Here is a 27,923-nt window from a genome sequence, read left to right as displayed (position 1 = left end):
TACTTGCATGAATTTGAGGATTTATTTGTGATTACATAAAAAAGTTTGTGCAGAAACAGTACTTTAATTAAAGATAAGAGTTTAACTTCACACAATACATTTCTTCTTCAACTCAATGCAGCCAACATTATAGCACGGTGAGGTTCGTAGTTTGATAACTAATTGTATCTACTACTGGCCTTCAACAACACAGAAATTTATTAAGGGCGATAAAGATTATACATTTTGTCTTCAATCAAATAGATCAGACAAACTATCCATGACTGTCTACTTACTATGAAGAAGTTTGTGATTTTTCAGTTGGTATTTAATACTAAACCCCTTACCACACTCGTCACATACATGAGGTTTTTCATTGCTGTGAGTAAACATGTGGTATTCTAATCTTGATTTCACAGGAAAACCTCTTCCACACGTCTGACAATTAAAAGGCTTGTCTATCATGTGGTTGAACATGTGTTTTTTCAAGTACAGTTCACAACTGAACTTTCTTCCACAATCTTTACAACAATGTGGGGCCCTTTTCCCGTGAGAGTACAGATGACTCTCCAAGCCTACCTTTCCAATGAATCCCTTTCCACATTCAGGACAATGATAAGGTTTCTCATTTGTATGAGTGAACATATGTCTTCTTATATGTAGTTTACTTCTAAACTTTTTTCCACACTCATCACAGTCGTATGCTCTCTCACCTGTATGAATAGCAAGGTGACTTTTCAGAGATGCTTTTAAATGGAAACATTTTCCACACTCTTCGCAATGGAAAGATTTCTGATCGGCATGAATTGAAATGTGTCTTTTCAGACCTTGCTCTGAGGTTAGAATTTTGGTACATATTTGGCAGCGGTAAATTTGTTTGTTCAAATGAAGGCGGCTGTGTTTCTTCAAACTTGCTTCCGTACTAACTTTTATCCCACATTTTTGGCAACAGAGAGACCCTTGAACCAAGTGGCTGACAATGTGAAATCTTAAATATGTCTTTGAAGAAAAGCTCTTTCCACATTCCTGGCATTGATATGATTTTTTATCAGTATGCGCTGCAAGGTGACGTCTTATACTATCTATATGAATGAATTCTTTTGCACATATTTTGCACGTAAACGGTCTTTCCTTTATATGACTTAACATGTGGTTTCTCATTAGATATTTTGAAGTAAAGCCTTTTCTGCATTTCTCACAATAAAATGGTTTTTCACCTTTATGATTCATCAAGTGCAGTCTCAAAGATATTTCATGTCTGAACGATTTATCGCAAAGTGGGCAACAGTAAAGCATTGGTGCTTCATGCATCCTCATGTGCCGTGAGTAATTATGTGATGCACTAAATGTCTTTCCACACTTCCTGCAGTGAAAAGTTTTTACTCTTGTATGAGTGTATACATGCCTTTCCAAGAAGCCTTTCTGTTTGAATATTTTTCCACAATCACCGCACGAAAATATTTTCTGAGGACCATGAATGATTTCGTGCCTCCTTAAATGGTTAATATATTTGAATTCCCTTCCACAATCGGAACAGAAATATGATTTTCTATTGGTATGTGCGAGACTATGAAGCTTTAATTGGAATCTCTTATTGAACTCCCTTCCACACTCTCGGCACGAATGTACAAGCTTCTCTGTAAGGAAAGAACCCTGCATTCTCCTGAAAAATGAATGAAAAATTTAGTAAGCTATGGGAATTAAGAGTTACGAACTTTCATGTTTCTATAATATAAAAACATTATAGATTATTTTGAAATAAAAACTATTTTTCTTGAATGATTCCATAAGAAAGCTTAAGTCTTAAATTATATAAAATACATATATAATATAGTTTTCCATTTTTCGATGGGGTACGTAAGTATGTAATTCGTAAAATAAAGTACTAACTAATATAAAGGAAGAAAAAGTTTGAAATAATAAAAGAAAGGTCTTAGGTTCGAAAGATAATTTCAATGATATCTTAACATCCTTCCTTAAGTCAAGGAAAGCCCAGTGTGGACAACAGGTTCTGCAGACAAGATTCGAATTCGTCAAAATAGACATGAGCACGCGAATCCGTTACGTTGTAAACTAGACAAAGAGTGCGATACTAATAGCCTATTCTTTTTTGTTAGGTTTGTGCGGACGGAGTACTTTCAGAAGACTTACACCTTGTGCAAATAATGTGTGAGTTTTTGACTTTTTTGTCATATTTTATGATATTTTGTTTTTTTAAATATGGCATTAAATATTTACTTTAAGGCTATGGACAAAAAATCTATTTCTATTAAGAGTATAAGTCTGTCGCTTTGTCATTGAATGGCGAGAAACAAATTGCAATATTAACCACTTTCGAGGAATGTAAGGATATTGGTTAAACTTTTTGGACTTAAGATTATGGAGTGTAGTCCTAATTTTTCGACCAGCAGAATATAATCAGTGTACATAAGGAACATTTGTTGCTGACTAAAACACCGGAAAGAACATTTGTTGCTGACTAAGACAGCAACGAGTAAAGTCTTCGAAATAATAAACAATTTTATTATTTCAGTTACAAAAACATTCGAGATTATTACATTATGTATACGCATTAGTTCATTTATCTTCATACATCTGCGTATTTTTTTAGTTAATAGTCAAAGAACGCAACGGACGCTGAAAAGAATTGCACCATTTAAATGTCGTTACGGGCATGTGATTGCGAAACAGACTTGTACCATTGGTAAAAAATATTATCAAAGAAACATCTTTTCCAATGTCAGAAGGTGAAGATCTTCCATATTCCATATCTATAGATAGGTAAAGTGAAATATTCGATGTTGCATTTATTGTTTCGAGTGATAGAATCATGGAGATTTTTTAGACTTCAAGAGTGTAATAACAAGGCAAACTAGCAACCATACATGGAAAGCATTTCAGGATCTAATATTATGATCACTGTGATGAATTTCAATTAAAATTAAACAATCTTACAAGGGATTCATGTCCTTTCCGATTAAATTTGAGTTGTCCAAAAGCTTTTGTTTCGAAAAGCTCTATAGATAAGTGCCTCATATAATTGCATTCATGTGTTTCAATAGATGTGAAAATCAATCTTAAGTTTATAGTAATCTGATATCACAAATGATTTTGAAGATATTTTATACATTGCAACATTACTTAAATTATGTAATATTTGAAGAATATGTCGTAATTACACCTACCGGAAAGTATTGTAAGAATATATATAAGTTAAAATATAAAAGAGCCTTTTAAATGCTTCCACAGATACGCAATTTTAAACAATATATCAAAGTTGATAATTTTCCCCTAACCATCTAACGGCTTGGCATGCAAAATCACAAATGATGATACCATCTACAGAAATCGGTAAGATACATATTTAGGCACTTCCTTGAAATGAAGTCCATTGAAACAAATGACAAATTTTCAATTTTTTGTAACCATATTTCAACTCTTTCTAATTATGTTATACGGTGACAATAGCATGCGACACATATAAGTTTTGGATTCCATTTGTCCCAGTAACGTTGTTACTATTGTAGACCGCTATATAATTCTCTTGTTTTTGATGTTTGTGACGCTATAGCGTCATGTGCTCGCAATACTGATTGACAAGCGTTGTACGGAAATTTTTCTTGTGAATTTGAAATATGTAATAATCTGACGTAGCGAAGTTTGAAAAATGAAACTGTTGGACTGTTAAATTTAGGTATCTCACAATATTGCAAACGATGTTTCCCTGATCATACTTGAGAACTACAGATTTTTAGATTTGTCCGTTATTTTAAGGCGTATCAAAACAAATTGGTTTACCGTGTATACAACCTGATAGCAGTAACCTTCTACGAAACTTCATGGATTTACTCCTTACTGTTTTCAAGATTACCCACACCAACCAAAATAATAAACTTGTTATATAACATAGGAACATAGACTCATCTATGTAAATTCGAAATTTATATAAAAAAATGTAGGTACCGAAAAATAGAAATCAATTCAATTATAGACCAATTACATTTAAATCTAGTTAATAATACAGAATGGGAAAGAATTTTATATTTATTTGCTCAAGAAATTATTGACATTTTTACATACATTCATTCGTTGCTTATGTTAACCATGCTATATACCACTTTTTAAAAATTTTGATCTCCTTTTAGCTTTAGTAGAAAACTGAAACCTCCGAGCGATATAATAAAATTTAATAGTTAGGAAATGAAAAAGAAAACTGTTTATAAAAGACGAGATAACTAATATGGCACAATCAGATATAAAAGAATAGCGAAAATGTAGACAAGTATAAAAGGTGATTCTAAATTATTCATAAAAGAATACGAATAAATGTAGTAGACTTAGCATGAGGTTTTACACACGGTGTCTTAATTTTCATGAAATTCAAGTAATCTAGAAAAACATGAAGGGTTTATTCTTACTACAAATTAAAAATGCATGTTTATCAGGGAAAAACTAAAATCGGCAAACACTTGAGTTTACCTTCACATTTAAAAGTAAAATTTTCGTTGGAATAGTAACATCGTTTTATCGGCAGTACCTTCACATTTAAAAGCAAAATTTTCATTGGAATAGTAACATTGTTTTATCGGCAGTATATTTTTTAGCTGTTTAACCAAAGCAATATATGTAAATCAGTGTTTATTTTTTTTAATGATAATTCTCTTTTTGGGTAAATGCTAATTAATACATTTGAATAATGTATATTTCGCAAATTCATACAATCTACTGTACTAAATTTACGAACAAAAAGTGAAAATTGTTAAATAATCTACGATTCCGTTAATCTTTATAATCAGTGTCAACATTTTATTAATAGTGTTAGTACTATTTTACTGTTCTACGTAGATACGAACTGATGGAATATATCATAAGCAGGTATGGCAACCTTAAACAGAACAGTTACAAAGATAATTATACGCAAAAGGGCTGAACTTTATTATTCTAGATAGTTTTGAGTCTTTTGTTGGTGTGGTATGTGACCCATAAAGACATTTTTAAAACGCTGAAATTGTATTACTGCTGAGAAGGACTAAAATTGCACTCTTCACGAAACTAAATTCCCTTTTGGGAAACACAAAGGTGTGATTTTATTTACTCGCTTAATGTTGTAAAGAATTGTTGAAAGCTATTATTCCCCGATTTGTATAGAAACAAACGGTCATAGCAAAAACTGAAATTGAAGGTTGTATGCAGAACAAATGATAAAGCTGAGGGACACCAATCGGAGTTAGATAGGAGTAAGGCAAAATATATGCTTTTTGCATGCTAAAAGTAGCGGTAAAATGCCTTTAAAAATTTATAAATAGGGAAATGTTGTCTTTATTCTTTTAGAAAAGGGCTTTAATCTGAAGAAGTAGCAATTCCTTAAAGTTGTTGGAAAGAGATTAGCATTGGGATGAAAGGCCCGGAGCTTGATAACTTTCCATAAACATTTAACTGTAAAAACACACGATATCACAGAGTAGAGCACTAGCCCGTCAGAGGTACAAGCTCTTATTGAGAGTCGTCTTTATTGTGGTATTACAAATTTGACTAAGGCGAGATGGTAACTGCCGTATTTAGAAACATATTAATTAAGTTACAAACCATTAATATGTTTCCACACAGCCACGACTCTCTTTTACTTCTTACCTTGATTTTTTAAATGAGTTAAGTCTCTACGGAACCGTCGTAGCTGATTACCTTGATATAAATCCGTGCTAACTGTACTAATGGGTTTTTAAATGCGTTGGAATCACGCCCTCGTTAATCTCTAAATACGATACTAAATTAAACTATACTAGAACCCACTGTCCCTAATAAGTAGAGCAACCACATTATCCTTTATTTTAATTTAATTAAGCTGTATTTTTTCCAAATTATGCTTTATTGTTAATTTCAATCACTGTTCGACATTAACCGTGTATAATGTATAATATTTACTATACACTAAATACTATACAATAAAGAAAAAGGTTTGTGGGATTTAAGATAAAGACAAGAAAATTGGGAATCCCGCTCTCAACCACTAACACGAACACACTTACAAACCTGTTAAGAAGAAATATTACTTTGAGTTTCCGGTTTTCGATGACAACGATACTCATATTCGTTGTAAATGTACTAGACTTGGGATATAGTGAAATCCGGAGTCTGTACGTAATTGAAATTTTCTGCCATACTCAATTAGTAAGTGTGTGGATGTACATGATTCTTTTCTACAAACCTATAAAGTTGTTTGAGTCAAGTTTTATTTTTGGTTAAGGAATTTGCATTTTCTACAACTGTAAAATTCCTGAATTACTAAATTTCAACATTCTTGAATTTGTAAATTTGATCACTGCAGCTGCTATTGATCTGCGTTAGATCTTATGAAACATATATCGCAAAACTTCAGTCTGGAAATTTAACGAAATACAATTATATATTTTTCCGTATCTCACATAAAATGTGAGGTGAAATGCTAATAATTTCAAGGCTAGAACCCATCTACTTAATTCACACAATAAAAAAATAACTCAGGTCATGAGTTAAACGAATAAGAGCATGTGTAATAGTACAAAAATTTAGCTCTGAATTAGATAAAGGCCAGATGCAAATGTCTCGTATTTAGCGATTACAATACCACCTATAAGGACATAAGTCTCATGCTGTAGCGACAATATTGAGAAGTAACTTCTATATGAAAATAAGAAATTGCAAACCCTCAAGACACATTTGAGTACTGCAATTAATCGTTTTACTTAACTTGTATTTAACGTTCACATACAATGAACCGACGCTTCGTTAATACCCACCACACCTCAGATATATTGTGAAGATAATAATTACTTATCCTCTGAAATGTTTATATAAATATATATATAACTGGTTTATTTTATTGTAATTATTTTATATAAATATTCATGTATTGATGAAAACAGCATTACAAACAAAAATGTTTCTCCCAAACGGAAACTGAATTGAAGAAATTAAGGTTACAAGTCCGGTGACTTACCACGGATCTAACATGAACTCTCCTGCATATCTCCTTCTAACGAAGTTTCAAGACGATAGCATAAATTTATCGGAAATGCTATTGCTTTTCCCTTTGTGTTTTTTGTTCCCTTATGGATGCAAGGACAATGCTAGCTGTTTTTCGTTAAACTGGAAATGTTTTTGTACGTATGTAAATATAGGTATCAAAGTCAGCATGTGCTCACATGTGTATCTAGATTCACAATATAGTATTATTACGTATTTCAATGTAATATGTATTTTTTCTACATTCAACATTTTAGCATATCTTATTACAGTTAAAAGAAGAAAAATACATCTGTACAATTTTCCTGGTTGCAATAGTTGGTTTGTGGGGTCAAATCTGATACTTTTGATTTACTTTTTTCGAATATAACTAAATTTCCCTTGGAAAATTTTCAGCTCAAAACAGGCATAATCGATGTGGTCATCCTTTTAGGAATGCGCTGTAAGCATTTCTACTCATTCAACAGATATAACTTACTAAGGGTTCCCATTCCGTCAACGCCTTATAAACAGAACATCAGTTCGTCATTTATCAACTAAAATTACGACTTTTACTATTATCCAGAGTGATTGAACAATTTTCAACAAAAAATTGTCAGCTTTAATATACTCATGGGCACACTAATCCTATACCCCGCCTGTGAGGTTTCTGTAGCTTACATATTGATATAAAATATCAAGATACATTACCAGTCGAAATTATGATTCTGCTATAGTTTTATTCAATTACTTCAGGATTGCACTTATAACACATTTTTCTTAAATCGAATACTTATTCTTTCACAACTGGAAGATAAGTGTGCACATACTAAACCCAACAGCCGATTCTCATTTTAATTGAAAAAAATTCATTATTTAACAGTTCTATCCTTATGATAGTGCTAAAATCAGACCAATAACAGCCAAGCAAAAGTATTTAATTATCAGGTATAGTTTTGTACAGCGTTCAATATGATCAGTGCTGATTAGGCTATAAGAGTATCAGTGTTGGCCGCATGTTCTAAGGTGGTTGGAGAGCAAATAAAGACGCTGGACATACATACTCTAGCTTGGGATTCATATTTCACCAGATCTGGCTCGAGATATTTTGTTTCCGCATGCTAACTAACTAACTCTATGGCTTCTTGAACCCGGAGGTTCAATGCCGCGATCACAAAAGCTCTCCACTGACTTCTATCCCTAGCCAATTGGAACCAGTTTCTACTTTGTATTCCTATCTCTGTGAGATCTATGTTAATATGGTCGTTTTCCGATGGGACTTCCAGTGAAGACTTTGAAAGCATTTCTACTTTCTTCCTTTCTAGCTACATGAGCTGCCACCTAAGCCTCCTAGACTTGATGACCCTAACAATGTTGGGTAAACCGTATAAATTATGAAGTTCCTCGTTATGAAGTTTCCGCCATTCCCCATTCCCGTTCCTCTTAGGTCCGAATATTCTCAGGATCTTGTTCTCAAATACTTTCAGTCTGTTCTTCCCTCAGAGTAAGCGACCATGTTTCGCAACCATACAGAACAGGCATGATTATCGTTTTATGTATTTTAAGCTTCAAATTCTTCTACAGAACTCGCGTGGACAAAGGATTTTGAACAGAATAGTAACACGAATTCCCTGCTTTTAGTCGACATTTAATTTCTTCGTGAATATGATCTTCGTCTGTTAATATCGATCCTAAATATTTGAAACTATCCACTTTGTAAAAAGTATTATTGAATACTTTAACGCATCCACAATTTGTCGTATTACGGTCCCGACGCACCTCCATGTATTTAGTTTTCTCTGCATTTACTTCTAAACCCATGTCCCTGCAAGCGTCTAATAAGATCTCTGCAAATCTTTCTATTGTTCTCCTATCATCCCCTACTAAATTTACATCATCAGCATGTCATAACCTGGTGAATACCGTTCAACTCTATGCTCTGGTTGCTATGTTTGATTTTCCTTATGGCGTATTCCAGAACAAAGTTAAATAATAATGGCGACAACGCATCTCCTTGTTTCAGGCCATTTATCGAAGTGAAAGCTCGTGGACAAAAATTTTCCTATCCAGACATTACTTTGGGATTCATTTAACATACCTTAATTAATCTAATAAGCTTTCTCGGTATTCCAAGTTCTGTAAGAACGTTATGTAATGTTTCTCTCCTGAACGTGTCGTACGCGTTTCTAAAATCAATAAATAATTGATGTACCGGTGTATTGTATTCCCATTTCTTTTTGAGTATTTGGCGAATGGTAAATATTTGGTACATACTTGATCGATTTCGTCTAAATCCGCACTGATAATCTCCAATAATTTCATCTGCGTGTAGGGTCAATCTTGCTAATAGAATATTTGAAAGGATTTTATAGGATGTTGACAGAAGGGAAATGCCTCGATAATTATTTCAGTAAGTTTTGTCGCCTTTCTTCTGAATTGGAATAATGATTGATTCTTTTCACTCTTGTGGCAATTCTTCCTTGTTCCATATAAGGAAAATGAGTTTTTATATCTTATTCAACAACTTTTCGCCTCCAGCTAAAATTAACTCAGCCGGATTTCCATATACATCCGGAGACTTGTGTTTGTTGAATTTCGTTATAGCGGTTTCTACTTCTATTCGGTTGGGTTTTGGAATACACGGCTCTGCGGTTTGTATCTCCTTTTCTCCACGCACGTTAGTTTTTGGCTCCGTGTTCAGCAAATCGTCAAAGAAATATTTCCATCTATTTAAGATGCTATCCGTATCACTGAGAACTGTTCCGTCAGCTTTCTTTAATATATAAGCACGAGGTTGATAGCCTTTCTTAAATTCGCTGATCCCCTTATACATGTCCCCAATATTTTTATTTTTACTATTAACTTCGAGTTTCTCAATTTTAGCTTTCAAAAAATCGCGTTTCTTTGTTCTAATAGTTTTAGAATTTTCCCGCCTGATATCTGCGAAATTTTGTGTAGTTATTTCATTCGGATTTTGTAGCCTGCGTAATTTCGCCTGTTTTCTCTTCCCTGCTAGAGTAAAGCATACCTGTTCGAACCATGTTTTGTTCCTACGTATTTCCGCGTGTCCCAATTTTTCTATTGCTGAACTTTTAATGCTATCTCTAATTTCCATCCAAGTATCCTCAATACTAGTGCACCCCGAGTCTTCTATAACCAAGAATCTACTCGAAAGTTTAATATGATATTCCTCTCTTACCGGGCTCTCTTCTAATTTTAAATTAAATCTGTCCGTTTTCGGACATTGAATATTACCTTTATTGAACGATAATCACTCTCGTATTTACGCTACTACCCGGTAGTGATCAATATCACAATCAGCCCCTCTAAACGACCGGACATCAATTATGCTAGATTGCCTTCTTCTATCTACTAAAACGTGACCAATTTGCTTATGTGTTTTTCCGTCTGGTGATGTCCAAGTGTATTTATGAACGTCGCGATGTGGGAATTTTGTACACTTCATGATTAGGTTTTTGGATTTTGCAAAGTTCACGAGTCTAATACTTTCCTTATGCAGACTTTCGTTCCCTATAATCGGTTTGAAAATATCCTCTCGTCCCACCTTCGCATTGAAATCCCCTAATAGAATTTTCATATGGTATCGCGGGAGTTGGTCTAATATCCGTTCCACTTCTTCGTAAGGGTGACTATCTTTTACTATCTTTTTTATAGTCACCCTTATCTTCAGTTGGAGCATGTACATTTAGAACAATAATATCACACCACCGTCTCTTAAGAGTAATAAAAGAAAGTCTGTCAGTAACAAATTCAACCCGTTTAATCGCTGGTAATATTCGTTTGTGAACGAAAAACCCTGTTCCTAACTGGTGATTTTTATTTCCTTCCCCGCAAAAGAAGGTAAAATTTCCGGAATTCACAGATCCATTTCCTTCCCAACTAACTTCTTGAACTTTTACTACGTCCATCCTGTATTCCTCTAACTCACTCGTTACGGATTTTAAGGCGCCTGCCCTACAAAGACTTCTAATATTTCATGTTCTAAATCTCATGTGCATTTTCTTTTGCTGAAGTCGTGCCAAGTTATCAGTCGTTATCAGAGGCTTTTGTAAAGGTTTCTGAACAAGTGCCTTTTTTACAGGATGAGGTTGATAGCCTTACCTAAACCCCAAGCTGCAGGACCACTCTTAGTCGCCTGTTTGCACATGCATAGAGGAATAACCAAGGTAAAAAAAGGAAAATATTTTACAGTATATTACTCTACTAACATTATTCTAATTCTAAATTTCAATTATTAAACACAAAAATTTAACTAGTAAATGTAATGTAACATACATTACAAAAACCTAATACTAGACTCTCACTTACTTATGTAATTTCCAAGTACGGATCTCACATTTATCATGAGTGCTAGTGTTAGGAACGAATTATATTACATGCGCAGTAAGAGTTATTAAAGCTATGTAAACTGCTAAGTCCACTTCTTTTCTCGACTAAATATTCGTTGCACTTCCACTGACTTATCCAAACTCAAAAAAAAAAAAAAACAATGCAAGTATGAAAAGTTTTGGAAATTACAGTTTTAATGTAACTTTCAAGAGGTGCAGAAACTTACCTGAATTCCTGAGAATAGACATCTATTCCACGACTATCACTTTGCTGAATAATTTCCCCTGTCTTATCTTTAATAATCTCAGAGGTTTCATGCCTAGACTCTTGCGCTATATATGGTAAATCACTTGAATTTCTCTTCAGAAATTTCATGTTAAGAAATTGTTTAGCATCAGCTGGTAAATTTGGTATTGATAAACGACTGACCAAACATATCGGTTTCGAAGTGAGTTTCCAATCTTTTACATCTTCCTCAGTAGTTTTCAAAGCACTTTTGAATTTAGACACTAAAGGATCTTTTACCATAGAAAAGTTAATATCACTGAGTGGCTCCGTCCCAATTTCAGGTCCCTTACATTCTAATTTTGATGTAGAATATATTTTGAGAGAATATTTGTCTTTAAATTCGTTAGTGTTGTCAATTTCATAATTGCAATCTTCTTCAGCACCATCTCCTGTTTTGATTTCAACATTAATCGTAGCCATCTTGAACAAACCGAAATACCTTTCCTTAACTTAGGAATTGTTCACGTAAGAGATTTGATACGTGTAGGCTCAGTGATTCAATGAAATGAGATATTCTGAAAACGTAAATAAAGATATTATTAATTATTGCACAGCATACAAATGATGATGATCACTAACAAAGATTATTATTTTTCATGTCGTACATTACCTTTAGAAAATTACCTTCATATTTTCTATATGTACTACAATATGATTTGACGCACAATATTAAGATTTTTAAGTGTTAGCATTTATAATCTTTGCCGGAGAAACCTCATTAATTTGAAAGTGTAATAACAATTGTTTATAAGTTTTCTATTAAACAATTTACTTTTAAATGTATAGTATGGTGGAGGGAAAAATCACTTTTTTGTATATCGAAAACGCAATAATGCGGAAAAGTTGTCAATTGATGTTGATAAAATACTGTAAAAATTTCGTCTCTGAAATCGACTATCTTCGGGTAGCGAATCCCCAAAAAAGATTTTGTCTTCATACGGCATGCAAACCCGCTGTGCATATCATTCTTGTGTTTCTACGGTAAATGAACAAAAGTATTACCTACATTTCTTAAGTAATATATAAAATTTAAGAAATATTTTCTGCATGATCTAGGTACATTTGGAATCACATAATAGCCAATTTCATTACAATTACAATCTACTTCATACAAAATACATACATATTTTTTGCACCTTTCTGCTTGTTTCAATGAAACAACCCAAGACGAGACAGCGGGTGCAAATCGGATTCCTTTTATGCCCACCCTACTATCCATACTCGTATGTTCAAAATTAGATCTTTGGTCCTTTGGAGAACATAGTTTGCCCTTGTTTCTACTTTTAAGATTACAGATTGGGATTTTAGTCTGGTAAAACAATCTCTGCCAGAAACTGCTGCAGATGCTTGTTACAAGTTTTACCCAGCGTTCTCTACAGTTAATATGACAGGAATATTTCAAAGTTCCCTTTATGCCTAGATGTTCACGGTTATTACTGTGGATTTCAAGTTCTTTGTTGGAAAACAGGACAGCGCTGGAGAATGCATCATTTAAACTGATTCCCAATTAATAAGGTCTGTGTAATCGTTTGCATTGAAACTGAGCTTTGGTAGCATAAATTGTTTACATTTGACTCATTGCCTACTTTAGTTAGTCTTCTTCGTTTTGTCTTCCTAGTCTTTTCCCTTGCGTTGACTATCTTCCTCCATGCCTGAAGTCTTTCACCGTCAACCATAGAAAGCAATATATTCTCTGGGTTTGCGAAATAACAGATATTTTGAATCACTTGTTGAACCATTTGCCCTTCTTTTGTGGTATGTATCTTGAGGAAGTTCTCATTAGTCACACGTGTTTTTTTCTCCACCTTTACAAGTAGAGTATCTTTTTACTGAAAACCAGCGACCTCCAGTCTCTTTCGTGCATAGAGGTACAAGCCTCTAAGAACCTTTTCTTTGGCCATTAACACTTCCTTTTGTCGTATCTCTTCCCTTTCTCGCCGGACTTTTGAGCGGTCTATCATCTGGCCAGCATTCTTTGGATCAAATATTTCAAAAGATTGCAATATAGCTATTGCTATCAAAGTAGTTACACGGTCAGATGTTCCAAATTGGTCTGCCAGCATAACGAGAGATCCAAGGCCATGTCGTTGCTGCTTGCTTCATTTTTATCAAATATCCTGTTGCTTCGCAAAGCAATTATTAAACTTTGACTCATCGTCATCAGAAGATGTTCATTAGAAGTACTCATTTATGGTATGTAAGAAGACTGCTGGCGGGGCTCTCGTGATTTCCTCATAGTCAACTCCCTCCATTTTGCCTACTCTTGTTGTTCTCTAATCTTGCAGAAATGTACACTCCTCCTTTCTTTCTAAATTCATATGAACGCATGAAAGGTTCATGACATTGACATGAACATATACCAAAGAACTTCGTGTAACCTTGTTTAAACATACTATTTTTTCTGGAAACTAGCACTTGTGCAGAACTTGTACAGAAACCTCCTATTATTCGAGGTGTAGGGTAACAAATTCGAGTATATAATGTATAATTAGACCAAAAATACTATTGTGTACCACAATGTAAAGAAACATAAAATTTAATTGGATTTTAAAATTTGTATAAAACAGGCAATGTATGAAGTGAAGGCAGTTTGAATATTCTTTAGGATTCATAATCCAATGGAAAATTTAGAGTGCCTTGACTTCTACAATGCAAATGACCGGCGATGACTTCTAGAACTAGGAAGACTCAGAAAGAATGTGCAAGAATGTTGACATGACGGAAAAATCATATAAATACTACCGGATTCTCTTCCGGGTAGGAAAGTTCTATTTTGACGTCGAAACTCTGCGAGTCAAATCATTCGTAATTAGTTTTTGTCACTCCGTCATTCTGTCCATCAGAAGTTCTGCTCGTCATCGTTACCAAAAGTAAGTGATTATGCATTGTCTTCTCTAGTCTTTAAGTAATACCAGTCCACATCATGCTCTGTAGTTTTTCAGTCATTCAAGATCAGTTCATTAAATTCTTGTTCTAAATTATTTCTGTGTTGTCGAATTTTATCTTTGAAATTCTACTCCCATGTTTCTAATTCTGAGCTACGCTATCTACGCCCCCAAGACTTGCATTAGTTTAAATTACTTCTTGGAGGAACTGGGTGGATGTTAAGGCCATTCAGTAGTTTTCATGTATGAGAATTGTTTGGGGTTTGCGACCCAGACAAGAGGTCTCCGTTCGACATGCCTCCAGAAGTTTCTAACTGCCTTTTACGTCACAAAACCGGTCACGTTTGAGGTAGATTGCAAACCTATTTTTAAGGTTTTAGCATTGTGGAGTGCGCGGTCTTTTGGATAGTGTTACAAGCTATTTTGTATGTTGAAATTCACTGTTCAAATTGATTTCGGTATCGTAATGTTTCACCAAGAGCGGGAGTGTGCAATCATATTTCAAAGTGTATTTAAACGTTTTAGAATTTAAGTGCTAAGGTTGTATTTAAGGTGGTTTAGCAATTTAAGGTTATATTACATAGAGTACAATGTTATATTAGTTATTTAAGTTAAAAGATTATTTTTCTTGCCTTATTTTGCTCATGCCCATTGATGAGTTAACAGAATTGTTAGATGACATACATTTACATGTAGTGAAATTAAAGAAAAAGTCAGCGCAAACGCAAACAAGATTTTCACATAAATATAATACTAGGCTAAACAGCAAAATGAATCAGGGAACGAATACAGAAACTCCGGCAAACAATTCGGTTAAGGTTGAGATTGCTCGAGATTTGTTGCCGGCAGTGGTCCAGAGCTGGTGAAAGTGGTTGCTCGAACACCTTCGAAAATTATAGAAATTGGAGTGTTATGAAACTTGTGTATGAGTAGGTCAATAACATCATTCACGTTGTCGTATGTACAAGTGTTCCTGAATGGCAGCCATCTTTGTTGTCGGTGAAGTGCCACTTTTAGCATTTGCAATCATTTACTAAAACTACAATTGCAGAGGATGTATGGACCAGATGAACACCGAACAAAAACGAATGTTTAGAGGAGGGCCTGAGGTACACAGAGAATATATGCTCCTGCTTCTAAATAAATATACAGGGTTGCAAACCAATATATGAAATCACTGGAAAAAGTACAGAAAACTACACTTTTAAAGGTGCTCTATTTTGGAATGGCATAAAGTGAAGGGGTTCATGAGATTTGTGCTGAATACTATTTAATGTAAAGAGTCTGCAAAAAGGTCTACAGCTATGATACTACTGGTAGCATAGATTTATGGGGGTCCGAAAATTGAAGTTCGTGCTTTTGCCATGTTTAGGGCGAAACATTTCAGGAGGGCATAGTGCTAAAATTGCTGCTTAGGGAACAAATTAATTCTGTATGTAAATAAACTATTGCAAAAAAAAATCGTGATTGATATTACGTGGAGGTAAAGGTAATGACATGGTAAAATCGCAAAGAAATCACGTGTCTGACGATGGTTACAGCGTGGGAAATTTTATATGTTTTGATACGTTTCATGCTACATCTCAAAAACTTCGTATGGTTCAGCACTTAGGTACGCATTTGTTTGTGTTCAGTGGTGCAAAAGCTTCCGAGTGGCGTTTGTTCTATCTTTCTAGCTCCATGATCATTGCCGTGTCTATATGGTAAAGGGGTTACCTCTCCCTTGCACCCGCGACACCCACTGACGAAATGGGCCACGGTATTAAGGAACTTAAGGTATTAGCAGTGTCATTTAAATCCAATCCAAGTTACAGAAGTTAATGTCTTCACAAGTTTGCGTTACACCTATCTACCTTATCCTGCTGAAAATGGCATATATGTGGAAAATATTTAAAAAGAATATTGTTTTCATTCTCTTCTATAGCATTACAGCAATAGCTTTAAGTAGCTGTAAAACAACTTCTTGCAATTACACGATTTAAACAGTGTTACAAACTTCAGCAGTTTTCATTATATCTAAGGAACGATTTGAGATATCGAAGAGCTGGAAACGGCAAAACAATTTAGAAGTCCATTACAAATCATACAAATGTAGGATACTTATTTAACCATTTTTTTAAATAAAAGATTTCAACAAAATTCGTCCTAGTATTTTCGTTCATATTCACTCGAAACAAGCCATACCACGACCATGGTATCGAACACTGAAATACTCTCGATGTGCATTATCCTGTGCATCTCCGTTATGCTGTATTTGCGTCAGAGGCTTCGAAACTTTGGATGTTTAAGATACTGTAACATCCTTAGTTCGCAACACTGAGTAATAAAAGCAGTATTTTAAGGTTGCGTATGACACGTTGATTTCAAGTATGTAATAATCTGACGTAGTGTTATTTAAAAAAAACATAACTTCATATTGGGTTGTCAACTCTGTTTGTGAGCTCTTTCTTTTTTATACGTACAAAGATGTCACCCTCCACTAGTTGATTCGTGCAAACTTTCGCTTTTCTCTCTTTTGATCTGTCCTTTATAGCGGATGGTCAAGATAAATTGTCCATTGTCTAGACGTGACAATGATCACGGAGCTAGAAAGATGGAACAAACACCACTCGGAAGATTTTGCACAACTCAGCACAAACAAAAGCATGCCAAATTTCTGAACCATGCGTAGTTTTTGAGACTTAGCATGAAATATATAAAAACATTTAAATTTTTCAGAGCTACAGCCATCGTCACGGGCGTGCTTTCTTCGCATTTCTACATGTTTACTTTCTTCTCCATGTAATGTCCGTAATGATTTTCTTGCAATAGTTTATCCACATATAGAATTACTCTGTGGCCTAAGCCGCAATTTTTAGCACTTTGCCCTCCAGAGATATTATTCCCCTAAAATAGCATCAATATAAGAAACTTCAACATTCGGACCCACATAAATCTATGGTGCCAGTAGTATCATAGATGTAGATATCTCTGCAGACTCTTCATAAGCAATAGTATTCCGTACAAAACTTATAAATCTCTGACAATATGCCCCTCCAAAATACAGACCCTTTAAAATGTTTATTTTATTTTATTTTATATTATTTATTTATTTATTTTTTTTGCATTTTTCCAGTGATTTCATGTATTGGTTTCCAACCCAATATATTTATTTAGAAGCAAGAATATATATTTTCCGCGTCTCTCCTCTAAATATTCGTGTTTGTTTGGTGTTCGTCTGGTCTATTCATTTAAGTACAATATTCTGTAACACATACAAGATCAAGAAACGGCTTACATTTAACATTTAGTGGCATTAATAATTTTCCTCTGTCTATCTCTGTCACACACACACAAATATGTAAATACTGAAAAACAGACATAGACAGGAATCATTTAGCATAAAGACAGTAAGTTGATCTCAAAACCTCATCGCTTCATCATAGTGTACATACATCATCATTTTATTGACCTAATAAAAGTGTCAACTAAGCCATGTATTAGATGAAACTCTTGGGATCGGCGAAAATGAAATTAACACAACTGAAAGCGTCTATCGCGCCCGCGACATGATTTATATTTCGGCTAATAAAGGTTACTTTCGAAAACTAATGATCCCTGGTCGAATCGTTGTGAAATACTATTAAAAGTCCACTCACGAGTTCATTATTCACTTTCACTTGCAGAACATTTTAATCATCAATATAGCTTACTATTAGGAACATTAGCAAAATATACCATTGTTGACTTCAATAAATTATATTGCCCCGTCTATCCATTTTTTTTTTACAATTTGACACATTTCTAAAAAAAACAGTTCGCACATCACTAACTAAGACAGTTTTATTTCACCCGCCCTAGGTTGTTTTAACAGTAAATTTGCGATTTATATCACGATCTAGTGTAAATATTTCTTAGGTGTTCAGCGCGCGCAAGATATCCCCCAAACAAAGAAATTACAAGAAGCAATTTCTATTATCAGCTTCGCCCTAGGAGAGTATTATTTGCTCAGTATTACTTTTGTCCCAGTTCTATTTATTAAACAAGTCCAGGGTAGCTTCCGCGGACGTCGGCCCCGAAATACAAAAGTTACGGAAAAATGAACAAAATCGGACGAAATTTCAGTATGGAAGCAAGAAAAAATGGTAATAAAGATAATCAGTGCTTAGTGTTTAATTAAGAAAAAGAACGAAGTTAAATTTTGCACTATGAGTTCGTGTATTGATGCGATATTGGGTAAAAACGTAAATATTCATAACAAGGCAATGTTTGAAACCTACGGTAAGATAAACATAAATTTAGAGGGGAAATAAATGAAAAGGAGTTGCATCAAAATTATATAGTGGAGTTGTATCCAAATTATATAGTGAAAAAGGACAAAATTTTTGGTATTATCCCACGTTCTGTTGGTATGCTCTTGTAAAATCAGCGGAAAAAATACTAACACAAAAGGATTGTACAAGTAATGAAAATAAATAGGGATCTGATATACATGTATAATGAAGTAGAAATATTAGATAGAAATTCTGCCGTTTACAGCGTAATATTACATAAAGATACATTATGTGTATTGCTATGTGAAGGCGGCGTACAAAGTGATCACACAAGGCAGAGCCACAGAAAAAGCCTAACCATGTCCCCAAGACGATATCTTCGCTACTGTTGTTTACTACATAAAATACATTCACAAAAAACACCACCACATTTGCATCATACATTAACATGTACATGAGAAATTCACCGTTACAATACACGAGGAAGTAATAAACTGAATACGCCGCGGCATCCTTTAAAAATAACAGAGAAGGAATATTTAATTTCGACAGCAAGTATCTGGAACTCCCTACCAAAGATAATCACTGACAAACCGTACAATTCATTTAAATCATCACTCCAAACATTATTATTTAGGGATCAGAAACAAAGCATTGGCACACACGAAAGATTTACTACAGTATGAAATTGGACTGAATGTTTTGTTTATCGTTAGTATTAATAAATGTATCATTTTATGTTCTTATTTATATATTTTTTTCTTTCTTTTCTTTGTAATGATGACAAGGGTTAGGTGGCAGAGTAGCCTCCGCTTGAACATCGCCCACTGAAATAATTAGTAATTCAATTCAGTGCAAAAAGCACGCTTTTATGCCATACGATATGTTTTCCAATTTTCGTTTATGTGTATAACCAACGTTCCTGACGCGCTTTTTCTGCACGGACGCACCCCTCACTTCGGCTTTAGCCAGCGTGCTGTGCTCCTATTCTTACTTTGTTAGACAGAATTTGTGATTTAGTAGCACCCAGCACAGGTACGTTTGTATTAAATTAATTGGTAGACATCAGATTTCAACCTTATATAATTATTACAACAGTGTAGTTTATGCCTATATAAATGATGTGTACTTTTTTATATAAATCTGGTACCATAGAAAATAATAATTTGAAACTTTGCGCCTGGCGTGTGGAGAGGAAAACGAAAAGTGTAAAAGTCTATGTATGTGTGAGTGCGAGATTCATAGCTTGTAGAAATGTAACATTATAAAAAAGAACAAATGGAAATGTATAGCCTTAAATGCAAATTAAATCCGAAGTTCTAAAAAATATAAAGGAAAAAAGGGAAATAATATCTAGTGGCGACTTAAGTTTTCTTTTTTCAGTATATGATACGTTAAACAATTACTTAAAAATGTCGGCTGTTAAATGATTCATAATGAATGTCGACAAAAATAATGTGCCAACTCATTTCCCAAAAAACTGCGCAATCCTTCGAGAAAAATGAATCATTCCGATTTAGGCAAGAACAATAGTTGTCTGATTAATGTATTTACTAAGTAGAAGTTACATTTTCATCGCCTACGAACTCATTCGAGCGAATTTTGAAGTGTTAACAGGCATCTTGTCAGTCGTTCGTCTCGCGTAATTAGTGGGCAAAAAGTAAGTTAATAAATAATGCAAAAGTTTGTTACACCTGATCGACGAAAAAACACGTAAAACGAAAGTGATTCGTGTATGAAGTTATAAGGCATTTTGAGTAAGAATTATGCCCAGTGGTGCTATTCTATTTTTTTAAACCGTCTCTCTCTCTCACACACACACACACCCACCACGTTCGAACATCGATATGTCAGCTAAGGCGAACACGGAAAATCTAAAATAGTCAACATCAGCATCAACAACATTATGCCAACGTTCTGGAAGGCCATGGATTCCATCGCGGTAGAACTTTTTAAGTCGTCAAGTGAAGAATATATCAAGTGCATTTTGCACCTCTACTCGGAATTTCAGTTGATGTCCTCTAAGATGATTGTCCAAGGAATGGAACAAGAGAAAATCCGACGGTGCAATGGCTTTACACACTCAAGGCGTAGAATGGTGACCCGGGTCATCCTAGCTACGAGGGTCTTAGCGTTGTCCTGTAACAAGAGGACGCCTTTGGATTCAGAAGTGCTGTCTCCAGAGTTTTGAGTTTGTTTTGAACACGGTTAAACTACTGACAGTACACAGTTGATTTGATGCTCTGACAGCTCGTAGCAGTTCCCGATGCTCGACGCAGCGAGCAGTCCACCAAACACTCACAAGGATCTTCTTCTGGTGCAGTGTGGGTTTCTGCCGTTTTGGAACTGGTTCATGGTATGCTAAGCAATGACGACTACGCCATGGAGCTTCGTACAGGATCCACTTCCCATCACATGTCAAAACCTTGTCCAAAAGTGTCTACTTCCTCAGGCGAGACAGCAAAGAAACATAAGCGTCAGCTCGCGTAGCCTTCTGGACCGGAGTCCAATCACATGAGACCCATCGGCTCAACTAGTAGTGCTCCCCAAGTTAGTGGAGATGCTGCCGAATGGTTTCTTCACTCACACTGAAATGTAGTCCCAAGCCCACACATGTCTTGCCACTGTTCGCCCCAATTTCCGCCCGAAGGTCTTCATTTTGTACATACGTTGGTCTTCCGGCACGTGAGGCATCTTCGAGTGTTTCGTCACCGTTCTTAAACATGGTAAATCACCGCTGCACTGTCCGCGTAGTCACGACTTCATCAAAGGGCTGGCATATTTTCCGCCTTGCTGGATCAGCGTTTGACCCCAGTTTGAACTCGCAGCATACATGCCCTTATGACGCTCTCTGGAGGTCCCATATGTAATATGTCCTTACGCACGTTCACGGTGTAACTGAACTGCCACAACCAGGTACCAGTAGTATGTTGGATGTACCCACACCAACAACTGATCTTCAACTTATCTCCATTTGCATTAAAATCACGGGGTGAGGGCCAATGGAAAACAGACCTCCAAAAAACGACACAACTTTCTTGGTTACTTTTATTACACGCATAGATAAATAAATAGATATAATTGTCTAAAGAAACATACCATACAAGCTATATACAAGAGATATTACACTTTAGAACGTAATGTCAATTTTATCATCTTGGGTTTGGCCTAATAACTGTTTCCATTATACTTCGTAGCACCACGTTCAAACAAAACCAACGCAAAGAAGGGGAAATCATGTAACAGAATATACAATAATGTATTTTTGTTAGTGAAATTAAGTGAATAGCTTCAAAACTTTACCAAAACCAGTCCTTGTTGACTGAAAGTTTCAGTTATTTGTTCTTACCAATAGAAACATAGAGCACTCAGAAGAATTAACGATTAAGACCTGGAAATCTTTTATTTACATAACTGGGAGACTTCATAAGTCACTTATGATATATTTATTTGCGTCTATCCATTCAAATTTCTCTCTGCCCGTTAAAGCAATTCGAAGTTGCTTATTTCACAACTATGCAAGCGAGTATGAAAATTACAGAGATGTTTTCTCAAATTTGTTTGGCTTCTTTCTTTCATTCTTGGTTAAGTCATGCGTATGTTTGCATAATTGTTTTTATGTCTGAGTTTAACAAACGATTCTGCGAGCTCGAAATATTTTAACACCGGTTCTAGCGAATCGGCTGAATAGCACCACTGATTATGCCACTTCTACATTACATAGTAGTTCTTCCTTAGTATGGAATTATTTAAGGGGTACATCTTCCCGACCTCTGGAATGGGTATGTTAGGAAGTTGCAACAAGTGAAACTTTACTTTAAGCGTGTGTCCGCTTTTGGAGCTTACCATCCCCAATAAGTAATATAATGCTGGTAGTAGTAATTGGTGCGTGCGGGCAGACAAGAACTGGAGTGATCTGTAAAGATTGTGTTAATTCCAACATTAAAGTTGAGTGCTAGACTCAAACAGATGGCATTCGAAATATAAATGAGACAATAGAAACTGTTGTGTAAGGAAACAGAATGGATATGCAATTCTTTCCAACCAATATAATTTTAGAGAATTTTGGCAAGTTCTTTCGGGGAAAGGCACTCACGTAAACAGACGTAAAATGCACTTTTGATGCTATATGTGCACATGCTGTACTTGTACGGAGCTCTCTTAAAGTCAGTTTGCACCTATTAATGCAACTTGTCCATAAAAAATCACTTTCTAAGGCAGTAAGAGTGCATTTCATTCTACGTGAAATTCATATTTCATTAATATAAGTATCCCCTTCTGTATCAATCTTGCATAGAAAAGAAGATTTTATCTATGCGGTTTGAAATATTTCACGAGTCAGGGACGTGTATTTGATAACTGGCTTGGCTTCTAATTTCCCTTACAAATTTTATTCATAAAACGCTAGTAAGGATTTCTATATTGATGATTCGGAAATAAAAAATGTAAGTATTGAGTATTATCATTATTCCCGAATAGCGCAGGTTTTGCAACACTTAGGAGATGGAAGTATTAATTTTGCTCATTGTTATACAACACATGGCATTTATTCCGAAGCTGGCGGTGCGCCTAGTTTTTGAAATCTTTGAGATTTACGTCCCACGATTATGCCGGATAGGCTAAAAGAGACGGTGATGATAAGTAGTGAATGAAATGGGGAATGAAGAAAGTGGGAGGAAACGGGAGAGCCCCGAGAAAACCCACGCACACGGTGTTTGTCGCCTAGTTTTTGTCTCAAAGCATAATAATTGGTTTTTTTTTGCACCAATTTTACATGTAATTCACATAGTATTGCCGAGCGAGCGTTAGCGAGTGAATGCAGGGTAGAACCCCGCAGAACACGGTGTTTTTTGTCATTATTACAGCTAAATGGAAAGGGGGACCTGTGTACGAGAACCTTGATGCCATATTTGTTATGTTAACGTTACATTGAAAAGTATAACTTTCTCCACGTTTCTTTACAGTTATTTGCTTAGCACATCTCCTACAATTTATTTTTAGATTTAGTAAGGCTTTCTTTTTACTTACTTATAATAGATTTCTCTGATCACCACCTTATTGTGTCACAAAATGTAATAATTTTACCTCGTATCCAGGGACGCGTCTCTATCCTGATTTCAAAACAAATGTTCATTACATTCCCAAAATCCTACCATGCAGTAAGCTGCCTCCAAGTAGTTCCCTCTGCTTGCCAGATAGTTGCATGTTTAGAATCACTTATATAATAAAATAAATACAACTTACACTCTCCTTATATATTACCAAGCACACAAACAAGAAATTTGTTCATTTCTTCCAGATAAATTTTCAAAATTTTGCTATAAACGGACGACCAACTTTGGAACTTAACCCCAACACATAAATATGTATCTAAATAAGGCAAAGAAAGCATGATATTAAGAAATATATGTGATTAAGAGTTAGGAGAGTACGATTGAAATGAAAGAGAAGTAATTATAGATTAGATATATTAAAGTAACTCAAATGAATAACAATACAAGTTTCTATTTGTGTGTTAAATCGAAGACCCCATGTACGGAAGTTTAGCTGTACCTCCGTCTGTAATGTATCTTCAGCAATCATTACTGCTCACCTGAAACACAGTATATTATTAATTGGCATTTATTCCGAAGTTGGTCATTTGCTTGGTTTTCGACAAACAGCATACACGAAATTTTAAAAATCATTGGGCCTTACGCACAGTCGTAATGACAAGTGATTAGTGCCATACTAAGGAGATACAGTAGTCAGACCTTTAGTATGATGCTAATCATACGTCAAAACGACTCTGCATAAGGCGGATTAATTTAAGAAACGCTTTAACCCGTTTTTTCCCGGTGTTCCAATATTGGAACACTTTTAAAAATGGCGCAAATACCTGCTCAGCTGGCTACATTGTATCGCCATTAGTTCAGAACGTACCAACTGCATTCACAAGCGATGGAATGAAGAGGTGATGTACTTGTTTCCTGCTCTATTAGCTTTTGCACCTCGCGGTGGTAACGTCATTGTCAAAGAAAATTTTACATACACCGTGAAGGAAAGAAAGTAAGAAAATATTCCTTTATTTTTATAATTCTGTCCGTTTATTGCCTCAGATACCTTGATTAATAGTTGTTTCAAGTCATATTAAAGATATATAAAGCAAGTAATAATTATAACTTGTACAGTGTGATCTAAAGTACAATGTTCCAATAATGGAACACCAGGAACGAATGGGTCCATTATTTTCATTATTGTAAAATTTCATTTCTGTCTCACAACTTGGAATGTATATTACTTTTTTATTAAAATATAAATGATTCTTGCTTTCCGTACGATTTCTCTGTTTATATTTACTTTGTTTCTAGCGGCGCGCAAGCACTCATATCATTCTAAAAGTGTCGAAGATAGCTCATAATATTATTTGGTTGTAATATTATACTATTGCACTATATAATATTATAAATTATTTTCTGAAAAGGTATGGAGCATTGATGTATACTGGATGTATAATTCTTCACTGAACTAGTTAGTATCACGCATGTATTTGGTGCACTGAGTCCGAGGTTCAATTCCCTTTGTAGTAGGGTTGTACATTCTACAGAGATACCTGATGGTTCTATGATGTTTTTTAATTGCCAGGAATCGAATTTGGGTCTCTTCCAACAGATGCGAGAACGTTAACCATTTAGTCACAAAAGATTATTATTATTATTATTATTATTATTATCTAACAATTCATTTCTTATTTGTGTGGTGTATATGTGAACCTCGAGGATACCTAGTACAGTTTCAGCCACACGTTGGACGAGATGTAAATACACCTAAAGACACTGGCTTGGGAGAATACGTTGTAGTACAGTTGACAAATTGAATTCCAAAAGATAAGCATTTCAAGATATACGCGGTAGACTATTTTCATCACTTTCATTAGCAAGTGAGTTAGCCGAATTGGGTATTGGTTTTACTGGAACTGTTATGAAGAACCGAACAGAGAGTTGCCCACTAAAAGATCTACAGGAACAAAAGAAAGAAGGGGGGGCATTTGTTTCAAATCCGACGGAGCTAGCAAATGCATGATGGTGGAATGGAATGACAATCGCATAGTTCATTTGGTAACTATATGCAATGCTGTGGAGCCTGCAAAGAGATGGATTGCTAGGGAGAAGAAATTACCAGTTCCACAACCTAATTCTGTTTCAAAGTACAACAAGTTCATGGGAAGAGTGGATAGGATGAATGAAAACATTGAAAATTACATAATTTCAAGCAGATCCAGTAAATGGTGGTGGCCTGCTTTTGCGTTCTCTATTGATATCCCTTTCCACAATGTTTGGCAACTCTACAGAAAAACAGAAACAAACCCATCAATAGATTATCTCGACTTCATAAGAAGTATAGTCGAAATATATTTGCAGAAATATAGTTCTCTACCATCTTTAAGCGGAAGGGCGAAAACAAGCAAGGAATTTCTGTCACGCATCCGTAAAGGTCTTCACACCTTACCACACTCTTTGCCAAACATTGTGGAAAGGGAAATCAATACAAAACGCAAAAGCAGGCCAGCACCATTTTCTGGCTTGAAATTATGTAATTTTAGTTGTTGAATGGGTCAGATTTGTCGGAAAGAAAATCAAACGTGTTATTATTTTATTCCTATACCGACCTATAAGAAATATAGGATACATAGTTTAGAATTATTAAAGAATATTTATATTCATATTCTGTAGTAAACATTTATATTTTATACTGTTCGTCCTGTATTTCATACTATAATATTCGTACAAAGTATATTTGCAAAATAAAAATACGAAAATTGATCGGTTGTTTTATAAAGAAATTTTTATCTAGGAAAAGTAGAGGTATAGAGAGGTGTTCTATTTGTAGAGTAAATAACATATATAACAAACATTACTGTCACGTTCGTTAGTAATGTGAGAGTTTAGAAAAAAATCTTACTGGTACCGTTCGTTCCTGGTGTTCCAATATTGGAACATGCCCAAACAGCCGAATTAACAGGCGAAAAGTGGCAGAATTTAATATTAATCGTACAAATAGAAGCCTCTCATTCAGAAAAACACAAATTTTCAAAAAATTCGAAAGTAAAAAAATTCGGGCAAAAACGGGTTAAAATGGTATGATAAAGTAGAGATGGTCGAGTAGGGTAGGATCGAGTTAGCTTAAATTTAGGTAAGTTTGGATCAAATTTGTTACAAAAAAGAACTGTAACTTTTCGCCTTTGCGTGAGGATAACAACTGGTGAGTCTCTGTACACCTGCAGCCATGTTCAGAATACAGATGCCAGTAATCTTCCCGCAATCCAGGCATGAGGAAATTTTGTTTAAAGTAGTCCCCTCCACTTGCCAAATAGTATCATGTTTACAAACACTTATAAAGAAAAACGTACACAATATCCGTTTTCCTTGCATATTATTAAGGAAACAAACGAACAAATTGTCCATTTGTTTCCAGTAGGTTTTCAGAATTTAGTAAGAAACGGATGACCAACAACGCAACTTAACCATATTAATTTGCTACCACGGAAGGTTTGTATATATGCTTTCATAACCATAAAATACTATGTTTATGGACATTACATAGAGCTATCCACATTCTTCTCTCAAGAACAGTAGGAATAAATCTTAATAAAATTGAAATACAGTACACTCATAAATAATAATAATAATAATCCAGATGCACGACATCTTAGAAATTGAACAGGGTTTTACGCGATACCAACAATCAAACAGGGTAAACTTTACCAAACGCGCTCTAGCTGCGGATCGATAAGTAGGGCCCTTTTAAAAAGTATAGTACAGTAGGGTAAGGTAGAGTAGAGTGAGATAGAAAGAAGTAGGGTAGGGGTTAGGAACGGGCTAGCTTAAGGTTAAGTAATCTTTCATCCATTTTCATAAAATTATTAGTGTGTAATTTCTCGTTTCTAAGTGAGTATACCTGCCGGAGCGGGCGTTGTAATGTTTACCTATAAAACATGAAGCTAAAGTAATTTACCTACGTAATTACCATGGGAGTTCAAACTGTCTTGAAATTGTGACTCTTCAAACTTCCTCTTGTCCAGTCCGGTGTTGTCAGATTCAGAAAAACAGACTTCCCGCCCAAAGCCCTCAAATTTCCCGATCGCTTGCAAATTTTCCCGCCATGAAAGAATATTATTCGTTAATTAGTATTTCATTAATATTAATGA

At 35.0% G+C, this 27,923-nt stretch overlaps 1 protein-coding gene across 5 annotated transcripts; it reads right to left on the bottom strand.

Moving 5' to 3' along the window:
• Positions 1-27,887, bottom strand: LOC145686767 (uncharacterized). 5 transcript variants are annotated; one of them, XM_081760419.1, is made up of 3 exons: positions 27,743-27,887; positions 11,537-12,113; positions 1-1,642 (listed from the first exon to the last, which is right to left on the bottom strand). In XM_081760419.1, exons 2-3 carry the CDS (start codon positions 12,016-12,018, stop codon positions 268-270), a joined length of 1,857 nt encoding a protein of 618 aa, XP_081616545.1. In that variant the 5' UTR covers positions 12,019-12,113; positions 27,743-27,887; the 3' UTR covers positions 1-267. The 5 variants fall into 5 exon arrangements, with proteins under 5 accessions (XP_081616545.1, XP_081616544.1, XP_081616543.1 ...); XM_081760418.1 differs by having other exon boundaries at positions 27,735-27,886; XM_081760417.1 differs by having other exon boundaries at positions 27,731-27,869.
• Positions 27,888-27,923: the final 36 nt, after the last annotated feature.

Source organism: Thermobia domestica, chromosome 5 (genome assembly GCF_964235325.1).
Source record: "Thermobia domestica chromosome 5, izTheDome1.hap1.1, whole genome shotgun sequence".
Lineage (NCBI taxonomy): Eukaryota > Metazoa > Arthropoda > Insecta > Zygentoma > Lepismatidae > Thermobia > Thermobia domestica.
Note: the sequence above shows the minus strand (reverse complement) of the source record. Positions and strands in the feature narration are given on the sequence as shown.

What these genes read in the sequence shown, in the direction of transcription:
- LOC145686767 (XM_081760419.1), bottom strand. Translation starts at nt 12,018, where the DNA reads ATGGCTACGATTAATGTTGAAATCAAAACAGGAGATGGTGCTGAAGAA. An exon ending in GTCTATTCTCAGGAATTCAG is followed by an intron (nt 1,643 to 11,536) that starts GTAAGTTTCTGC and finishes TTCATTTTTCAG; the next exon opens with GAGAATGCAGGGTTCTTTCC.